Here is a 19,218-nt window from a genome sequence, read left to right on the forward strand (position 1 = left end):
TTGAAACAAAGTTCCTAAAAGACTTGCTGCTGTAACTGTTTGCCACACATAAGCACTCAGGGGAACGGGGTTAAATGTCACTGACACCACTCAGCTGACATATTCTGTTGGAACAAATCATCTATCTTAAGTCCCTGAGGAAGGAACAGCATTATTTACATTTACTGTCAGCATATAACTAGGATCACCGGTGTATTAGTACGTTTTCACACTGCTATAAAGATGCTAGCCGAGACTGGGTAATTTATAAAGGAAAGAGGTTTAATTGACTCCCAGTTCTGCATGGCTGGGGAGGTCTCAGGAAACTTACAATCATGGCGGAATGGTAGCAGGCCCATCTTACATGATAGGAGGTGAGACAGAGTGAAAAGCCCAGGGGAAACTGCCATTTATAAACCATCAGGTCTCGTGAGAACTCCCTCACCATCAGGAGACAGCATGGGGGAACCACCCCCATGACCCAGTCACTTCCCACCAGGTCTCTCCCTCAACACCTTGGAATTATAATTCAAGATGAGAGTTGGGTGGGGACACAAAGCTTAACTATATTAACCAGGGCCTCTGGGCCTAAGAAATGTCAAAAGGAAAATACTGCCACATTATTTAGGGCACAAAACTTTTAAGATGTCAACATAATGGAAACATTTGTCCCAGCCTCCTCAATCATTGTACCCACTCACAATGTCTTCATCATTTGTCCAAAAATGTTTTTGATCAGTGTTTTAATAATGACAATTCTGACTCACCAAGAATAGCTTTGGGGCTTAAAAAAAAAAGTCTTCTCAGACAAATTGAATTGGAATCTCTGGGGGTGGGGCAGAGTTGTTAATATGGTTTTAAAGATAATCTAAGTCATTCTGAAAGGCAGCTAGTGTTAAGCCCATTATGAAGACATCATATTCTAAGCAAACCTCTCATCTCTTTCTGATGCTCTCCCTTACCCTCCACTCAATGAGTACCTATGTTCAAAGACCTACACTACGTGTTTTGAAACATATAAAAATGGGCCTGGCACAATGGCTCACTCCTATAATCCCAACAGTTTGGGAGGCCAAGGCAGGACGATCACTTGAGCCCAGGAGTTCGAGACCAGCCTGGGAAACATAGGGAGGCCCGTCTCTATGTAAAATTAAAAAATTAGCCAGGCATGGTGGCACACACCTATGGCCCCAGCTCCTTGGAAGGCTGAGGTGGGAGAACAGCTTGAGCCTGAGAGGTGGAGGCTACAGTGAGCCATGATTACACCACTGCAGTCCAGCCTGGGCAACACAGAGAGACCCTGTCTCAAAAATAAAAAATAAAATAAAATAAAATAAATAACAAAAATAAAAATGGTAAGACATAAACTTTGATGAGCATCTTACAACCTTGCTACATAAATGTTATGCACCATTAGAGTGGCAAAGTTAGGCTGGCTTAAATGATATGTCTACCTAGCAATTTTATAAGATGTGTGAAGAGGATAAAAAAATTAAATTGGAAAGAGAAGGCCAAGCTAAACAATACACAAAGAGCCAAAGGCAGAGGTTTTGTCACCAGCTCTCAGGGTGGCAATCAGAGTCTAGTACCTGGTGGGGATTGGAGCACAGAGGGAAAAATGAAATGGAAATTAGTCAAGGGTCCTGTGTCCCAATCCTGGGATTCACTATTTAGAATAAGACAGATAATTGCCACCAAGAGCTACATTTTAGAGATGGGTAGAAGATCAATGGGAGAAGAAACTTCTGTTCGCAGAGTTTTAAAACAAGGGCCTCCTAATGAGATGCAGTCTAATTAACTCCTGGTAAAATGGCTGAATTAAGACAGGCTGATTTCAAGGAATTAGGAAAACCTGAAACTGAAGAGGTTCACGCCTGAACACCAAGGCTCTGCTTAAAAGTGCGATTGCTTAATCCTACCAACCCAAAACAAGTGAAAATTCACTCAGGAAGCAGTGAAAAAGCCTAATTTGCTAAAGTGATGGGGCATGGTAAGAAACAAGAGTGTCTTAAATTACCTGTCCCACAAAAAAATAGACTTCCTCAAATTAGGACAACTGATGAAAACACTCTGCTAGAATAATGGGGTAGCTGAAGTCCTCCACAAGACAGCTTTTTAATTTCCTTTTAGAAACAAAATTTAAAATACAAAACAATTGGTCGGGTATGGTGGCGGGCGCCTGTAGTTCCAGCTACTCTGGAGGCTGAGGCAGGAGAATCACTTGAACCCGTAGGCAGAAGTTGCAGTGTGCCGAGATTGTGCCATTGCACTCCAGCCTGGGCAAGATAGCGAGATTCTGTCTCCAAAAAAAGAAAAACAATTTAAATTAAATATTTACATTAGTAAATTATGACCACAGTCTGCTTTCTGAGAATAAAAGAATTCTTAATTCTACTGCTTATTAGCAATAGAGAAAGAACATTTGAAGGAAAAATATCTCTGAGTGTTAAAGCAGAATGAGGATTAAATCAAGTAATTCTAATTCTGTCCCATCTTTATTCAGATGGGATAAATGGCTACTCCAGGTCACCAGGAAATCTGTCTGAATGCAAAGGTACAAACCTATGTTCTTGATACTTACAGCAGGACCTTCCTTCTATGCATAGTCAACTGACATGAAAAATATACCATTGTAAAAAATATGATTTTCAGGATCACCTGCTATGTGGAAAAGCATATGTAGAGTCACAATGTTGAGTAGAACCCGAATGTATCCACTAAGCCAATGTTCTCTGCAAGAAGGTGAACTTCAAAACTGCCCAAGGCATCATTAGGGTTGGAGAATCCACAGCTTCTGTTAACACTTCATGTTGGCAGTGGCTCACACCTGTAATCCCAGCACTTTGGGAGGCTGAGGCAGGCGGATCACGAGGTCAGGAGATTGAGATCATCCTGGCCAACATGGTGAAACCCTGTCTCTACTGAAAATACAAAAATTAGCTGAGTGTGGTGGCATGTGCCTGTAATCCCAGCTACTTGGGAAGTTGAGGCACGAGAATTGCTGGAATCCAGGAGGTGGAGGTTGCAGTGAGCCGAGATCACACCACTGCACTCCAGCCTGGCGACAGAGCAAGACTCTGTCTCAAAAAACAAAAACAAAAACAAAAACCAAAAACACTCCATGTTGAGGGAATAATTGATAGTTTTTTTGTGAATGGCTAGCCCAGATCTAACAATACAAGTCAAATGACTATGTGTTATTTTAAATCCTAGGGTTGATGAAGAATGATCAGGTCTTTGCCATAAACTGTCATATGCTTAAACACAAAGGTAGGCTTTCCATTTTAAAAATTTTCCATATCGAGTAATCCAAGTGTTTTCTCCCAAAGCCTTTATATTTCATCCTTTTAACAACTTAGATTTCTTTCTTCAGACAGCTTTGGTTTCTCCAAGTTCATTTTCTAGTTGGTCTTATTTACTGAAATCACTTTGAATTCTTGCCTATTGTCCAAAGGGGAGCCATATAAAAATGATAGTACTAATAGTTAACAGTTATTGTAGGATTACTATGTGTCAAACTCTGAACTAAGAATTTCTCTAAGTGGCAAGATAATTTGCTATTGGAAGAGACTCAAAAGAATGGGCAATGTCTTTCGTTCCCCTATTCCAAGACGACCAGAAGATAGTCATACAATTCTATTTTGAGACTAATTCCCTCCCCTCTAAGGGTATTATTGCCTTTGGAGTTTCTAGGCTGAAAACAGAAGTTGTCAAGTCCCCGAGGACAACTACTCACCCAGGCTTTGGTTTGAAAGTCTGGTGAATTGAGAAGAGGCGGTGGAGACTGAGGGGGTGGGAGTTGCTGGTAGAGGTGCTCCTGCCCAAGACAGGTTGCAGGTGTGCCTAATGGCGCATGGCTAGGAGGTACGTGTGGAAGGATTCTGGGATCTGAGGCCTTGTAGCAGAGGTGAGGATCTTGAGGCTGAGCCTGGGGTCAGCAGGGAGGACCTCTGTGAGGAGCACTGCTGAGCGGGCTGCAGCATCCACACCCAGCAGGCGCAGGGGGAGTTGGCCGGGCACCAGAAAGCACCAAGATAGAAGTACAGATGCCACCAGAGAACAAAGAGCAACCCAATTCCATGTTTTTCAGGCATTAGCTGAAGCCCCTGGGCTTTTGTGCCAATCTAGGAAGGAGGGGCTCCTCCACACATAACAGGTTGATTCTCTTTTTGATTCTTTTTTTTTTTTTTTTTTTTTTTATATGACAGGGTCTTGCTCTTTTGCCCAGGCTGGAGTGCAGTGGCATAATCATATCTCACTGCTACCTCAAACTCCTGGGCTCAAGTGACCCTCCCATCTCAACCTCCCATGTAGCTGGGACCACAGGCATATGCCATGCCACCATACCTGGCTAATTTTTACATTTTTCATAGGGACAGGGTCTTGCTATGTTACCCAGGTTGGTCTCCAACTCCCGGCCTCCCAGAGTGCTGGGACTACAGGTGTGAGCCACTGTGCCCAGCCTGACTTGATACCTTTTGAATAGGTACTCAAAGCCAGATTTAGGGAGTGTTGTGGAACAAGTCCATGCCCATTACACAGATATCTCTTAATTTCACACTCACAAGAACCACATGAGGCTCCAGTATTAGTTGCTTCCTATCTCATTTTACAGATGAGGATTACGGAGGTTAAGTAACTTGCCCAAGGCCATATACATGCTTCAAGTCAGTCCCAGCTCTGCTTGATTCCAGAGCCTGTGATCTTCACCATAGTGCAAGATAACTTGAGCTATTCTGTAAATTTTTTAAAAATGGTGTCACTTTGCAAATAATTATAAATCAACTCTATCATTCAAAGCTGAAGAAAGGCCAGGCACAGTGACTCGCACCTGTAATCCCAGCACTTTGGGAGACCGGGGCAGGAGGGTGGATCATTTGGGCTCAGGAGTTCAAGACCAGCCTCGGCAACAGGAGAAACCTCGTTTCTACAAAAAATACAAAAATTAGCTGGGCGTGGTGGCCTGCGCCTGTGGTCCCAGCTACTTAGGAGGCTGAGGTGGGAGGATCACTTGTGCCTGGGAGGCTTCAGTGAGCCATGATCCCACTCCTGCACTCCAGCCTAGGCAACAGAATGAGACCCTCTCTCAAAAGACAAACAAAAACAACAAAGGTGGAGAAAGAAACTGAGGTCACCTTAATTCTATATATCCTGTGCCATAGTTTGTTTGACCCCTCCAAATCTCATGTTGAAATTTGACTCCCAATGTTGGAGATGGGGCCCAATGAGGGGTGTTTGGGTCACAGGACAAATCATGAATGTCTTACTCATGATTTACTCATCTCTGCCTAAATGTCTTGGTGCCATCCTCCTAGCAATGAGTTCTGACTCTATTAGTTCCCATGATACCTGGTTGTTAAAAAGAGCGTGGCACTTCTCTCCCCACACTTGCTTCCTCTCTCCCCATGTGATCTCTGTGCATGCTGGCTCTTCCCTTCCCTGATGAGTGCAAGCAGTCAGAGACCCTCAGTAGAAGCAGATGCTGGTGCCAGGCTTCTTTTACAGCCTGCAGAACCATAAGTCAAATATATCTTTTAAAAATAAATTACCCAGTCTGAGGTATTCCTAGATAGCAACACTAAATGGACTGAGACACCCTTGGATACAAACTTGTACCACGTCAATATTTTAGTTACATAAAAAATTCTAGCATAGTGAATAGAACCCTTAGTATATACTAAATTTTAAATTTAAAAAATGACCAGCCCTGAAAACTTAGTGAGACCCTGTCTCTACATAAAAATAAAAAATGAGCTGAGTGTGGTGGTGCACACCTGTAGTCCCAGCTAGTTGGGAGGCTGAAGTGGGAGGATCACTTCAGTCTAGGAGGTTGAGGCTGCAGTGAGCAGTGATTGCACCACTGCACTCCAGCCTGGGCAACAGAGCAAGGCCCTGCCTCAAAATATCAATCAATCAATCAATCAGTCTCAGTCTGGAGCTGTTTACTAAGTATCCTAGTGAAGATGGTGACATCTCAGTGTTGTACTCACCAAGCAACTAGGACATCAGGCACTGTGCTAGGCAGTCCTCATCTTGAAGATAAAATTCAAATTTCTTGGCTCCACAAAGTCATCTTCCAGCATTATCTTCTACTCTTGCCTAAATATCATTTTCTCCAGCCATACTAAACTGTTCACATGTGATACAGTAAACTGAGTACCTTCCCTACTTTGTATCAGCTGCAAAGAAAGTAGGTCCAATTGGAAAAGGCAGTTGGGTTTTATTCAGTGGCCAGAGTAGAGAAGTGTTTTATTCAGTGGCCAGAATAGAGAAGGGGAGCTCTTGCTCTAAAGGCATCTTCTCCTGGAGCAATACGAGTCAGGGGATTGCGAAGAGTTAGATGAGAGGCAGGGGAGGTATATAACATGCTCAGGGTGGAGTTCCAAACACACAGGTGCAGTCCCCAAACATGCTTCTTCATACATTGTATATATACAACATGGTGGCCATCTTCATTTAGGGGCAGGGATTTTAGCATTGTAATGATATGTTAAAGGTCTAAAAGTTACTACCCAAGCTGTTGCTCGGTTTCTCTGCTCCTGCCAGTTTTGGGCAGTTTCTGTTACTTTCTTCTCCTTTCTCCATTATCACTACCTCCTTTTTACTTTATGGCTTTGCTGAATTCATGGTTTCTCCTGGGAGGAAAGTCTCATTCCTGTATTTTTCACATACAGAAGAATGATAGTTTATAAGAAGGATGATTCTTAATAGTTCTCATATTTGGTGGGGATGCATGTGATATCTTATGTAATATGAATGATTTAGCTTGGAAATTTTTGTTAATTGCCCTAGGCTGTTACTTGTTTTTCTTGGTGAGAAAGGTGAAGAGAACCAATATTCCTGCATAACCAACACATCAGTTCCTTGCTAGGTGCTTTACATATGTTATCTCATTAATCCTCCTAATAGCCCTGTAAGATAGGTATTACTGTTAGTAACTTACAGCTGAGTAAACCAAAGCTCACAGAGGTTAAGTAATTTGCTCAAGATTGTAAAAGAAGCCTGATGCCAATGCATATGTTCTTTCCATTAGGGCACACAGCAGAGTTGAACAGGCAGATGTCAAGATGAATTCTGACGTTTTCCTATTGCCAAGGTTTATTAGTTTGTATATGACCTCACTACAAAAATGGACAGATAATTTATCAATATCTTTGTTCTCCCCAGGGTATTCTTCCTATGATGAACAATTTTGATCAGTCAAGAGGTGCCAAATGCTTACACAAAGATACGATTATAGAATGTATACCTGCAAAGGGGATACGGAGAGTTTGGATTCTATCATTGGGTAATTGTGCAACCTTGGGCAAGCTTCTTAACCTCTTTTGGGTCCTGTTTTTTTCATGTGGTAAAATAGGGACTTTGGAATGAGTGGTGTCGAAGGTCCTATTTGACTCAAGTCACACATTAGGTAAATATATTGTGATATTTCTGTGTATCAGGCACTGTTCCAGGTGCTGAGAATAGTGGTAAATACAGTTAATATCTCATGGAATTTACATTTGTCAACCTAAAATAATCAAAAGGGTTAGAATCCAGTAAATTGGCCAGGCACAGTGGCTCACGCCTGTAATCTCAGCACATAGGCCAAGGGGGGCAGATCACCTAAGGTCAGGAGTTCAAGACCAGCCTGGCCAACATGGTGAAACCCCCACCTCTATTAAAAATACAAAAATTAACCAGGCACGGTGGCGCATGCCTGTAATTCCAGCTATTTGGGAAGCTGAGGCATGAGAATCACTTGAACCTGGGAGGTGGAGGTTGCAGTGAGCTGAGATCGTGCCACTGAACTCCAGCCTATGCGATACAGTGAGACTCCATCTCAAGGAAAGAAAAAAAAATCTAAGTTTGAGTAAGTTTACTCAAGCACAAAGTTTGACAATAGCCCCCGGGGAAGCACATATTCCAAAGGATGGAAGTCAGTGTTCTGAAGTCTAGAAGTTTGGGATCATTTATATAGACAAAGTTTAGGGGAGCTTAACAGAATTCCTACATCTTTCTATGGAAGGTTTAACGTATAATTCAATGATCTAATTAGCTGAGGTGGTCTTTCTTTCTCTTAAAAGGTATATTTAATATTCCACACTGAAGATGTAACAGTCATGGGGGTCTTTTGCTCCACCTGGTCTGATTTAGGTATAGGACAATAAAAGAGGCAGTTAATCTATAACAAAGATTAGGGACTAGAAGAGGCAGGAGTCTGGTCTCTGGTCTTACCTAGTCATTTACAGAACAAGAACAATAAGGAAGAAAGTTAATCTACAATCTAAGAAGCAGAAGGGGCAAATATGCTATGTTACTCTGCCTCTAGGACTTAACTTCCCCTGGGCATGGGAAGTTTGGAGGGTCCTTAAATTTTATTTTCTTTTACACGTTCTACAAAATTTTGTATCTTAAGCCAATAATTCTCAAGGTGGTGACAAGTGGTTAAGTGGAACAAATTTTACAAATCACTTGGGGAATACTTCTTGAAAGTGTATCTGTACCACCTCTCTGAAATTATATATATACACAGGTCTCTGCCCCCAGTCGCTGGCAGAGCTCCTAAAGCTCTTGTAATTTCCTGAATGACAAGGGTGCTAGGAGAATCTTTTGTTCTAATATTTGGTCTTTGACTCTAGTTCCTGTCACGCAGTTCCTAAAAGCTTTGTAAATTGCAGGTAATAGGAATGTCTTTTACTGCAAGGAGGCAACTCTTGTTGGGCTCCTAAATGAGGGCCAGTCACCAGAAGAACCAAACCATGATTATAAACTTGGAACTTTCAGTTCCACCTTCCCTCCAGAGAGGCTGGAAGTGGAGTTTATTAATCATGCCTATGTGATTTGAAGTCTCTATAGAAATCCCTCAACCATGGGATTTGGAGGGTTTCTGGGTTGCACAACACATGGAGCCTCCAGGAATGTGGCACACTCTGGACAGGGCATGAAAGCTCCACACTCCTTCCCCCATACCTTGCCTATGCATCTCCTCCATCATCTGTATCCTTTATAATAAACCTGTAAAAGTTAAACATTTCTCTAGCAAATTAATTGAACCCAAGAAGAGGGTCGTAGGAACCCTGATGGGGAGCCAGATCACAACCTGGGTCTTGTGCCTGGCATCTGAAGTGGGGGCAGTCTTGTGGGAATGAGCCCTCAACCTGTGGGATCTGACATTCTTTCAGGTGTAGTGTTAGAGCTGAGTTAAATTCTAAAACACCCAGTTGGTGTCTGCCAGAGAATCTGGTATCAGAAGTGTTATGCCGAATGGTGTGAGAGTAGAAAAAAACACTTGGGTTTTTCCCATCCCTAATGGCCTTTTAGATTCCCCAGGCAGTAAGTACTTTGGGGAGCCAGTGCTACTGTTAAGCATTTGTGGTGTCTTTTTGTATAGGCTTGGCAGAAAAAAGGTTGAGAATTATGTTCTAAGTGATACAGCAAACAATTAAGAGGTGCCAGTCATATTGCTATTTTGAAGTATGAAGGGAGATTCATTAAAAGAGCCATTTGTAAGCTTAAAGTAAGTTTGAAAGTGCACTTGAATAGTCCTAGATTAATTTAAGCCCAGTGAACACTTGGACCAATCAGATAACAGAAATATTAGAATGTTTAACCATCCTACTGTTGATCACAGTCTCTCATGCTAAATTCATGTGGCAAAATCATTTGTTTAAAAACACCACTATTGGCCGGGTGCAGTGGCTCACGCCTATAAGCCCAGCACTTTGGGAGACCGAGGCGGGCAGATCATGAGATCAGGAGTTTGAGACCAGTCTGGCCAACATAGAGAAGCCCCGTCTCTACTAAAAACACAAAAAATTAGCGGGGCATGGTGGCGGGTGCCTGTAATCCCAGCTACTCGGGAAGCGGAGGCAGGAAAATGGCGTGAACCTGGGAGGCAGAGGTTGCAGTAAGCCAAGATTGCGCCACTGCACTCCAGCCCGGGTGACAGTGTGAGACTCTGTCTCCAAAAAAAAAAAAAACCACTATCTTTTCACAATAAGCTTTAATATTTCAGGCCACAGCCAGTTTGCTGTATTCAAAAACAAACAAGCAAACAAACATTAGTGATATAATATCATTTTGGTGATGAAAAATCTGTGTATGTATTATTCTTTCATGTTCTAAGAATCATAACAAAATCTAAAATGTTGGAAAGTTATAAAAATTTATTTTCACTCCCCCCAAATCTAACTAAATTTTATGTTAAGTAAACACAAAATTATCATAGAAATTTATATGACCTGAAAATTAAAAAAAAAAAAAACCACTGCCAGTCATAGAATGTTTTATTTTAAACTTACTGTCAAACTTTCAAATACAACACATGTGGCAAAGAAACAACAGTTCACACACAACATCTGCCACGATTCTCTTTGAACTGCCATTTCTATATTATGTGATATTTTACAATTTCTTTCAATTTCTTACATTCATGGTATTCTTAAAGGCAGCAATGTCAATTTTTCTGCTTTGAAAATAGTTCAGTTAATGTTCTGAAATTGCTTAAAATGACATTTTCCTTTTAGTATTCTACTGCTGCCCACACTGACATAATTCAACATATTATTAATAAACTGTTGAGAGGTATACTGTACTTAATAAATCAACTCCCAACTCTAAGTTAACCTCAATCTAAAACGAGCATTTTCTTAAACCAGTATACTCAGCTACTTTTCTCAAAAATATTTCCATTCTGAAATAAGATTTTTTGTGAGATACAATAGTTTCATCTTTTATTCCTAACAGAACTCATGCCGTACTTTTTTTCTCAAAATATATTTGATATAGTCTGTGCAAAATGTTAAGTTCTGTATAGGCATGTACCTTATTTTGAAAAAGTTTATAAAATATAATTCCTAAAAACAACCTCAACATTAGACAATAGAGGAAGAAAAAACATCAGACAAAGCCTAAGTTTTCACATGAGAAACTAAGTATGTTCTTAAAGCTCCAGTATTACATTCCTTGAAAAAACTCAGAATGCACTTTGGTCATTATTAAACATATTTGAACATAGGCAAATAAAATGAAATTCTTTCTGTTGTTTCTCATAGAAAGAAAAAACATATTACACAATGAGGCTGAATTGAGGCTGATCAAAAGGAATGGTAAGAGCAAAGTGATATGACATGGCTCTGTTCTCCACACATTCCTGATTTTAAGATTATGATTTAGGGATTAGAACTGCACCAATCAAATAAATTATTTACAATTAATCGTCTGAAAGTTCTTAAAATATGGTAAAAATATGAGGATATTCCACATGATACACTTTGCACCAAGAAAATTCTAGATTGTTTCAAATAAATTTTTAGAAACCAGATGCCCAGTTTAAAAAAAAATTGCAAAAACCATTTCATGTTTCATGTAATTTCTAAAATACTCGATTGTACAAATATAACAACTTAAAATCAAGGCCCAATGTAAGACACTATCATATTTGCCCAATTTACCTAACACACCAACATGGTAAGTTCTCATTGGACACTTGGCAAATTATTCGTTGGGGAGGTTAAAAGCATCTAAAATAGCCCTTATATAATGGGGGTGGGGTGGGGAGAATGCACCAGATAAGTTTAGAGGATAGAATTTGCAAGCTGAAGCTGTTTTTTCTGAAAATTTGGATATAGTTTTATAACTAGCAATTAGAGAAATATTTTATTGGTTCTTAGCCTTATTCTTAAGTTGTTCATTTGAGTGTGGTATGAATAGCCTACACTAGAGTGTACCATGGGGAGAAAATTATTTACTTGAGTAAACATAATGTACTTTAGTAATATCAATAGGCACTTCACTTGTGAGATGAGTATATACCTCACTCAAAAGGATACCATATCATGCCCTAGTACACTATAACAGATCCCATATAAAGATACGCATTAAAAGTAACAATTTTAAAAAGTGCACATTTTGAGCATGCACAGTTGGAGCTGTGCAAACAGCCCAGTGTTTCAAATAAATACAAGTATTACTAGTTAATTTTTATCAAAATATCTTACAGTATGGTAACCATTTACAATTATTGCTCTATTACAAGTTTTATCATCAAAGAGCACTTATTGACCTGTTATATAATACCGTATATATTAATACTGAAGGGTGCTTAAACTGTAACTTAATCAGTTTGGATCCTGGCATTATTCCAAAATAATTCAAGAGAAACCCTGACTGGATCTTGATTTACCAAAGAAAATGTTTTATGTGTATAGCTGAGTTCAATGCAATATTCCAAAGTTAAAGAATTTTTCCTCAAGTAAGGCAAGTTCACGGCATTGATGGAGAAACGGTGCTGAGCAATGGCTTCTATTTTCACAATTTGTTATTTTGCCAATTATTTATGACCAATTACCAGGATCTCAAGTATCTGGATATCAGTTTCATCACCCTTTCAACAACTAAGTACATCAATGCTTAAAAATAAAATATAAAGACTAAAATAAATGTAAAAAAAAGTGAACAAGTAAAATAAATATAAGAATTGCACAAGACAGTCTGATGTAAACACTTCAACTCCCTAGCTGAGACTCCTGAAGCAAAGAATCAGTGACAAGCTTCCAGGCAGCTTAGTCAGTACTCTTATTCTGGAAAAGAGGCTACATCTTCTTTTCTTTGAATCGTCATGATTTAATCTTCCACAGCTAGAAAAAAAAAATAAAAGTGGTGACAAGCCAGTTTTAATATCAAAGCTTAAATTATATCATATAATACCATTTTTAAATTCAAACTTCATTCACAAACAAGTGCAGTTTCTAATATTTTAACTCCTTTATCCTTTTAAGAAGAACTCACCTTAAACACAAACAAAAATGTGAAAATCAGATTTCTATTGCTTTCTCTTGAGAAGTGGCTATATATATAGTACTTGTTTAATATGATTAACTTACACCTTCCTAACAGTTAGTTGTGCATATATTGGAAGATGTATGCATTGCTATACAGATAAATAATACAACTTTTGGCCAAAAATAGAAATAGGGCTTTTTTCTTTTTTATCACCTAAATTAAAGTTTTATTAGTAAAAATAAATACTTTTTGCTGGGCGCAGTGGCTCACACCTGCAATCCCAGCACTCTGGGAGGCCAAGGTGGGTGTATCACTTGAGGTCAGGAGTTTGAGACCAGCCTGGCTAACACGGCAAAACACTGTCACTGCTAAAAATACAAAAATTGGCCAGGCGTGGTGGTGCACACCTGTAGTCCCAGCTACTCGGGAGGCTGAGGCAGGAGAACTGCTTGAACTCGGGAGGTGGAGGTTGCAGTGAGCCAAGGTCGTGCAACTGCACACCAGCCTGGGCGACTGAGCAGACTCCATCTCAAAATAAAAAATAAAAAAAAACAAATACTTCTACTTGTCCTACACAAGACTTCTATTTATAATAAATACTGTTCCAAGTTAGAAATTCCTGCAGTATTATAAAACATAAATATATATAATTCTTTGAAATTAAATGTGAAATATTCACTAATTGCAATGTTACCAAAATGACCGCATTACTGTGCATGTGAGGGTAAAATGGGCGCAACAAAAATGCAACAGGAAACTAAGAAATAAAAAGTACTTGCAACCTCTTACCTTTAAATTAAATCCAAGCAAGTCACTGATAACACCAGAAACAGCTGACAAGATAACAACCTGGGTGATGTTATAAAGCAGCGGATTCATCGTAAGCCCATATAATCTAAAAGGACTGTCCAACTCCTAGCAGAAGAGAAAAAAAAGTCAGTCCCAGATTCAAAAAGAATTACTAAGCTAATTCAGAATATACAATGAGAACTTTTAAAAAACACTTTCAAAAAAGTTACCAATTATGGATGCTTTTAGAAAGGATAAACTTGGTTAAACTTGAAACAAGTAAATTTTAACAATAGTTTTAATGGTTTTAAAGGAAAAAGGAACTTCCTTTAAAAGAACTCTGTGACTAAATGTGTAACTCCAATTTCTGTCCCTTAAGCTATTATAAAGAGGCTAGAGAACATTTTTTAATATAAGAACTAGACTAGAAACTGAAGGAGAACAATACCTTTTGGTAGAACAATTAGAAATTGGCCAAATTTTCTGACGAGATTATAACATGTAAAAACTCCTCTTTGAGTCAATTCATTTTCAAATACATGAATTAATTAATTGGTTAATTCAAATATTTAAAGTTCTATTATATGCCAAGCCCTGTGCTAGGCTCTGGGAAGTTAAGATGCAGTCCCTGAACTAAGGACCTTACAGTTTAGTAGACATGCAACAAATAATTAAAATATGAAAGTCCCATTTCAAAGGTACATACAAAAAGCAAATAATGGGGCCACAGAGGAAGGTGCTCCTGAAACTTTGTGGACGGTGGGGAGTAAATATTCTAAAAGACACCTGAGAACATGACACATCTGAATTCCTACAGGTTGCTCAGCATTGTTAGGGCCCAAGTACAAGGAAGAAAGATCATTGGGCCAGCAATGTAGAAGAAAGACTAGGGAGCAATGAGACCAGAAGCAAGAATATCTGTAAGGAGTTCAGTGTATCAAAAGCTTAAGTGAGAGACAAGGATCTCACATAGGGCAGTACTAATAGAGAAGAGGATGAATTGGAAGATATTTAAAAGACTGAATCAGTGGACTTGAGAATTTCTTGGCTGTAAAGAGAGAGAGAAAGAAGGTACGACCTATGTTGAGTCCCAGATTTCTGACTAGGAGACTATGTATGATAAAAAAGAATCATACTACTGTGCTTTGTTATTCTAGTCATTTTTATACTTTGCTCTGAGATTGTGGCTGCTCATTAAGTCTCACCTTTGTAGCCCCCTCCTACACAGTGCCTACACTCTGAAGATACCTAATATACATGTGTCAAGCAAACACAAAACTATTAATTCAAGATATTTTTTCCCATTGAGCATTTTGGTCAAAAATGGAGTTTGCCTCTATTATCTTGCTTGTTATTTAAATGTCATCATCTTCCTCAGGATAATTAAAGGGATTTGAAAAAGAAAGCAATCTCTAATTGCTTCTTCTTATCCCCCCACCCACTTCTTCTGAACCCTTCAGTACTATGTGGTGCACAGTCTATACCCAATTCACACTGTTTAGTTGACTGAAGAATTAACTGTAACACTGAAACACAACTAATTTCATACCATTCTCTGAAAACATATAAATAACTCTAACAATTATATTCAATTGGTTATAGAAGTTGAAATTTTAAAAAATATTTTCCTTTTAAGAACTAAAAACATAATGAATATTGTAAGCAGTGATAAAAAATGTTTTATTAAATTACCCCCAAAGAGTTACTATGAGATAAAATACACCAAAATTGTATTCCTTTTTATCAAAAATTAAATGTCTATTTATGACATATATTTATTATGATAATTATGTATTATTACTTTTTAAGCTAACTCAGGCCAACCAGAAGACTTCTCTGAGAAATACAAAATAAAAAACTTCCCAAGTTAACAACAAATTTTCTTTTTTGATATCTATTTTAAGGTGTAGGAGGCATACATTTCCAAAGATGCCAACCTCTACAATACTCCAGACATATTATTAATATACAATTTCCAAAGAAATTATTTGGATTAGTTCGAGCACTTTTGCAATGAGAAGTAAAATATAAATTGTATGTATGTGCACAAGTATAATTTGGAAACAACTTGGATAATCATGAAAACCACATACAAAGTAATATCTATAAACAACAAAAAAATTATGTCAGAACAGCATACTTCACATTATAACCATTTTCAATTCTATTCTTACCTTTAGCAGTTTAGTAGCCAGTTTTAAAACATTATTCACTAGTGTCAGTTCCTCCTTTTTGTTAGGTTTTTTCTCCATTTTCAAGTACAGGTTTATCTTTTATAAAAAGAATAGAAATGCTTCAAATTATAATAAATACACATTTTTAAAGGACTTGAAAGATATTCACTCAAGTATCTGGTTATTGAGATTATAGGTGATTTTAATAGTCTTTATACTATATATTCCAAATTTCCTATACTTATTTTATAATAGGAAAATAATAACTGTTTCTCAAACACTTTTCAAATGTAATCAAAAGCCAAAATAAAAAAGACTGGATGGCATTATTTAAAAGGTGAGACACTTTAGTATCAGAGCCAAAACAACCTAAAAAATAAATAATAATTAGAATAAACTAAATCAATGGTTTATTGTTTTTTTTTCTTTCTTTTTTACCAGAGATGGGGTCTTGCTATGTTGCCCAGGCTGGTATTGAAATCCTGGATTCAAGTGATCCTCTCATCTCAGCCTCCCAAAGTGTTGGGATTATAGGCAGTCACAATGCCTTGTTGTTTTATGATTTATTTGAAAGTCACTCAAAAATATCTGTGTATGTTTATTATCCACTCTATAATAGACAATTTTGGGGTGTTCACAGTTCCTTTCTTTGAAAAACTAACCCCAAGCCAGTGGAAGAAGCAAGCCTAGGCAACTGTGCTTATCCCATTTGATCTCACCTTTACCCCCAATCTGGCAGCCATCACTGATTAGGCTGGAATGTACAACCAAACCAAAGCTAGTCAATATACTGACTGGTGAGACTAACATGATATACCTATCAGATATTGTAGGAACATGAACTGAAAAATTAGTAAAAGTCTAAGCCAGAACTCATGCTAAGCCAAACCAAAACCGTGTGTAAACCAAAATCATAGGGAAACAAGTCTACGGAAAGGCCACTGGAAGAAAGGTGATTAGAAGGGCGGAAATGAAAAACCATTAGCCTCAGAGCGAGTTGGAGGAAGTGGTTGATTTTGTCCAATTCCATAAGGCTCAAGTATACTTTTTTTTGAGCTGGAGTCTCACTCTGTTGCCCAGGCTGGAGTGCAGTGGCACAATCTCAGCTCACTGCAACCTCCAGGGTTCAAACGATTCTCCTGCCTCAGCCTAACAAGTAGCTGGGATTACAGGCACGCACCACCATACCTGGCTAATTTTTGTATTTTTTGTATGAATGGGGTTTCACCTTGTTGGCCAGGCTGGTCTTGAACTCCTGACCTCAGGTAATCCACCTGCCTTAGCCTCCCAAAGTGCTGAGATTACAGGTGTGAGCCACCGCGCCTGGCAGGCTCAAGTATACTTTCTTAGGGATCTTTATCTTTGTGGGTTACTCTCCTGTTTGAGCTCATTTGACAGGTTTATTGATTCTTTAAAATCAAACTATGCCTAACTAAAATATTCATGGGAATAAGTTTCTTTACAAAATTCCTATAAAATGGCGAGAGGAAAATATTTAACAAATTCATACAAAATAAAATTAACCAATTATACTTTATTCTTTCTACTCAGTAAAAATGTATACTTACTCAATTGCGGCTCTGCAACACTACAAAGCAAACATGTCCCATTCATAGCTTAAAATACATTAATTTAACAAATGGTACTTCCTTCTTGTCAAATAAAAATGGGACATTAAAAAAGTAGATTGGATTTGAAATATGAATCAAGGCAGAACACTGAAGAAAGGCTTGTGTCCTATTAAATTTTACATTTTGTTTTATAGCACAAATGACCTTAATCAAATAAAACACATTCTTGAAAAACATAAAGGAAATGAAAACATTTTAACTTATAGACATTAATTTATAGCATAATAAGCAGGCACACTCACCTGTTCAGTAAGTAATATTGAGGTATTGCTATATTTTTTACTTGTTTCTGATCCAAGGGTAACAAATCTTAGGAGAAAAAGTGTTAACGAGATGCACCAGATTACCAATTCCCAATTGTAGTGACAGTCAAGGAAGATCTCGTGTACATGAAGTAGCTAAAAGTATGAGAAAGGTAACATAAAGCAGCAATGTGATTCAATTTCTTTTCAAAAGAAATAAACATTTTACTTCACAGATTGTTCATAAATTTAGTATTACATTTTAGAAACATTCTACATTAATTATGAAATATTTTAAGCATATCAAAAGTATAGAGTATAATGTAATTAATATCCATGGGGCCTCTACCCAGTTTTGTCAAACCTTAATATTTTGCAACATCTCTTTCAGATTAAAAAATAATATTACAGATTCAGTTGAAATCACTTTAAACTTTGCCTTCTCATTTTTCTTCCCCTTCCCACCCCAGAAGTAATGAATTTTATGTTTATCTTTTCCGTAATGGTTTTTATAGTTTAGCTACATATCCTTGAACTATATAATTTTTTGTATATTTTAAAATTTATTTTCCAAGCACCTGGGAGTTGGAAAAAAAAGAAAAAAAATTTATATAAATGTTACATTATCTACATCATTCTTTAACTTCTTTTTGTTCCACTGAATTTTGTTTTCAAGGTTGATTCATGATGATAGATTTAGCTCTGAATTTGTTCATTCTAACTCCTATGTTAAAGTAAAAAAATCAGCCACAATTTATTGGCCAGTAAAACAATCAACCACAACTTATTGGTCAACCCTATCATTAATATTTTGTTGCCAATTTCCATTATTACAAGCAATGCTGCAATACACATTCTTGTATGTGTTTCCTTGTAAGCACATGCAAGACTTTCTCTAGAAGTTAATATATGGGAGTCAAATCACTGGGTTCTTGGACATTACATCTTCAACTTTATTAGATATTGTAAGTTTGTCTCTGAAATAGTTGCACCAATTTATACTTTCAGCAGTGTATCAGAGTTCCCTTTGCCATCATTTTCATTCATACTTGTTATTATCTAACTTCCTAATACCTGCTAATCTAATGGGTGTGAAGTGTTCTCTCATTGCCTTAATTTTACTTTTCCTGATATTTAGGGAGGATCCGTATGTTTCATATGCTTATTGGTAATTGAATTTCCTCCTGTGAGTTATCTTTTTATATTCTACATCCACTTTTTTTCTAGTATGTTGTTCATTTTTCCTATTGATTTGTAGAAGTTATTTCTATAATGTGACTAACAATCCTATTTAAGTCATTTTGCCACTATCTTTCCCAGACTCTGGTTTGTTGTTTATGGTGTCTTTGCAGGACACGAAATTTTAATTTTCATTCGTGATCATATTAAAAATTTTGTTTTTCACATTTAGATCTGTAATCCACCTAGAATTTATTTTTATGTATAGCATGAAGTCATTTGATTTTGCTCCATTTTTACCTCATATTTCCATTATGTAAAGCCTTCCTACATTGATATATAATGCCATCTGATCATATATTAGGTTTCTACATATATATGGCTATGTACAACTCTATTTCATCCCATTGGTCATTCTATACCTGGGCAAAAATCGTAAAGTCTTTCTGTAATTTTAAA

General features: G+C 37.7%; 1 protein-coding gene across 11 annotated transcripts in view; it reads right to left on the reverse strand.

Annotated features, from left to right (window-relative positions):
* Positions 1 to 10,229: 10,229 nt before the first annotated feature.
* Positions 10,230 to 19,218, reverse strand: part of PHTF2 (putative homeodomain transcription factor 2) — a 160,691-nt gene continuing 151,702 nt past the window's right edge. For all 11 annotated transcript variants that reach the window (XM_024249636.3, XM_063726103.1, XM_063726102.1 and 8 more), the window contains 4 exons: positions 17,581 to 17,736; positions 15,708 to 15,803; positions 13,534 to 13,659; positions 10,230 to 12,599 (listed from right to left, as the gene is read on the reverse strand). In XM_024249636.3, the coding sequence (XP_024105404.1) occupies positions 12,579 to 12,599; positions 13,534 to 13,659; positions 15,708 to 15,803; positions 17,581 to 17,736 (399 nt within the window). In that variant the 3' untranslated portion in view covers positions 10,230 to 12,578. The remainder of the gene's footprint in view (positions 12,600 to 13,533; positions 13,660 to 15,707; positions 15,804 to 17,580; positions 17,737 to 19,218) is intronic.

Source organism: Pongo abelii, chromosome 6 (genome assembly GCF_028885655.2).
Source record: "Pongo abelii isolate AG06213 chromosome 6, NHGRI_mPonAbe1-v2.0_pri, whole genome shotgun sequence".
NCBI lineage: Eukaryota > Metazoa > Chordata > Mammalia > Primates > Hominidae > Pongo > Pongo abelii.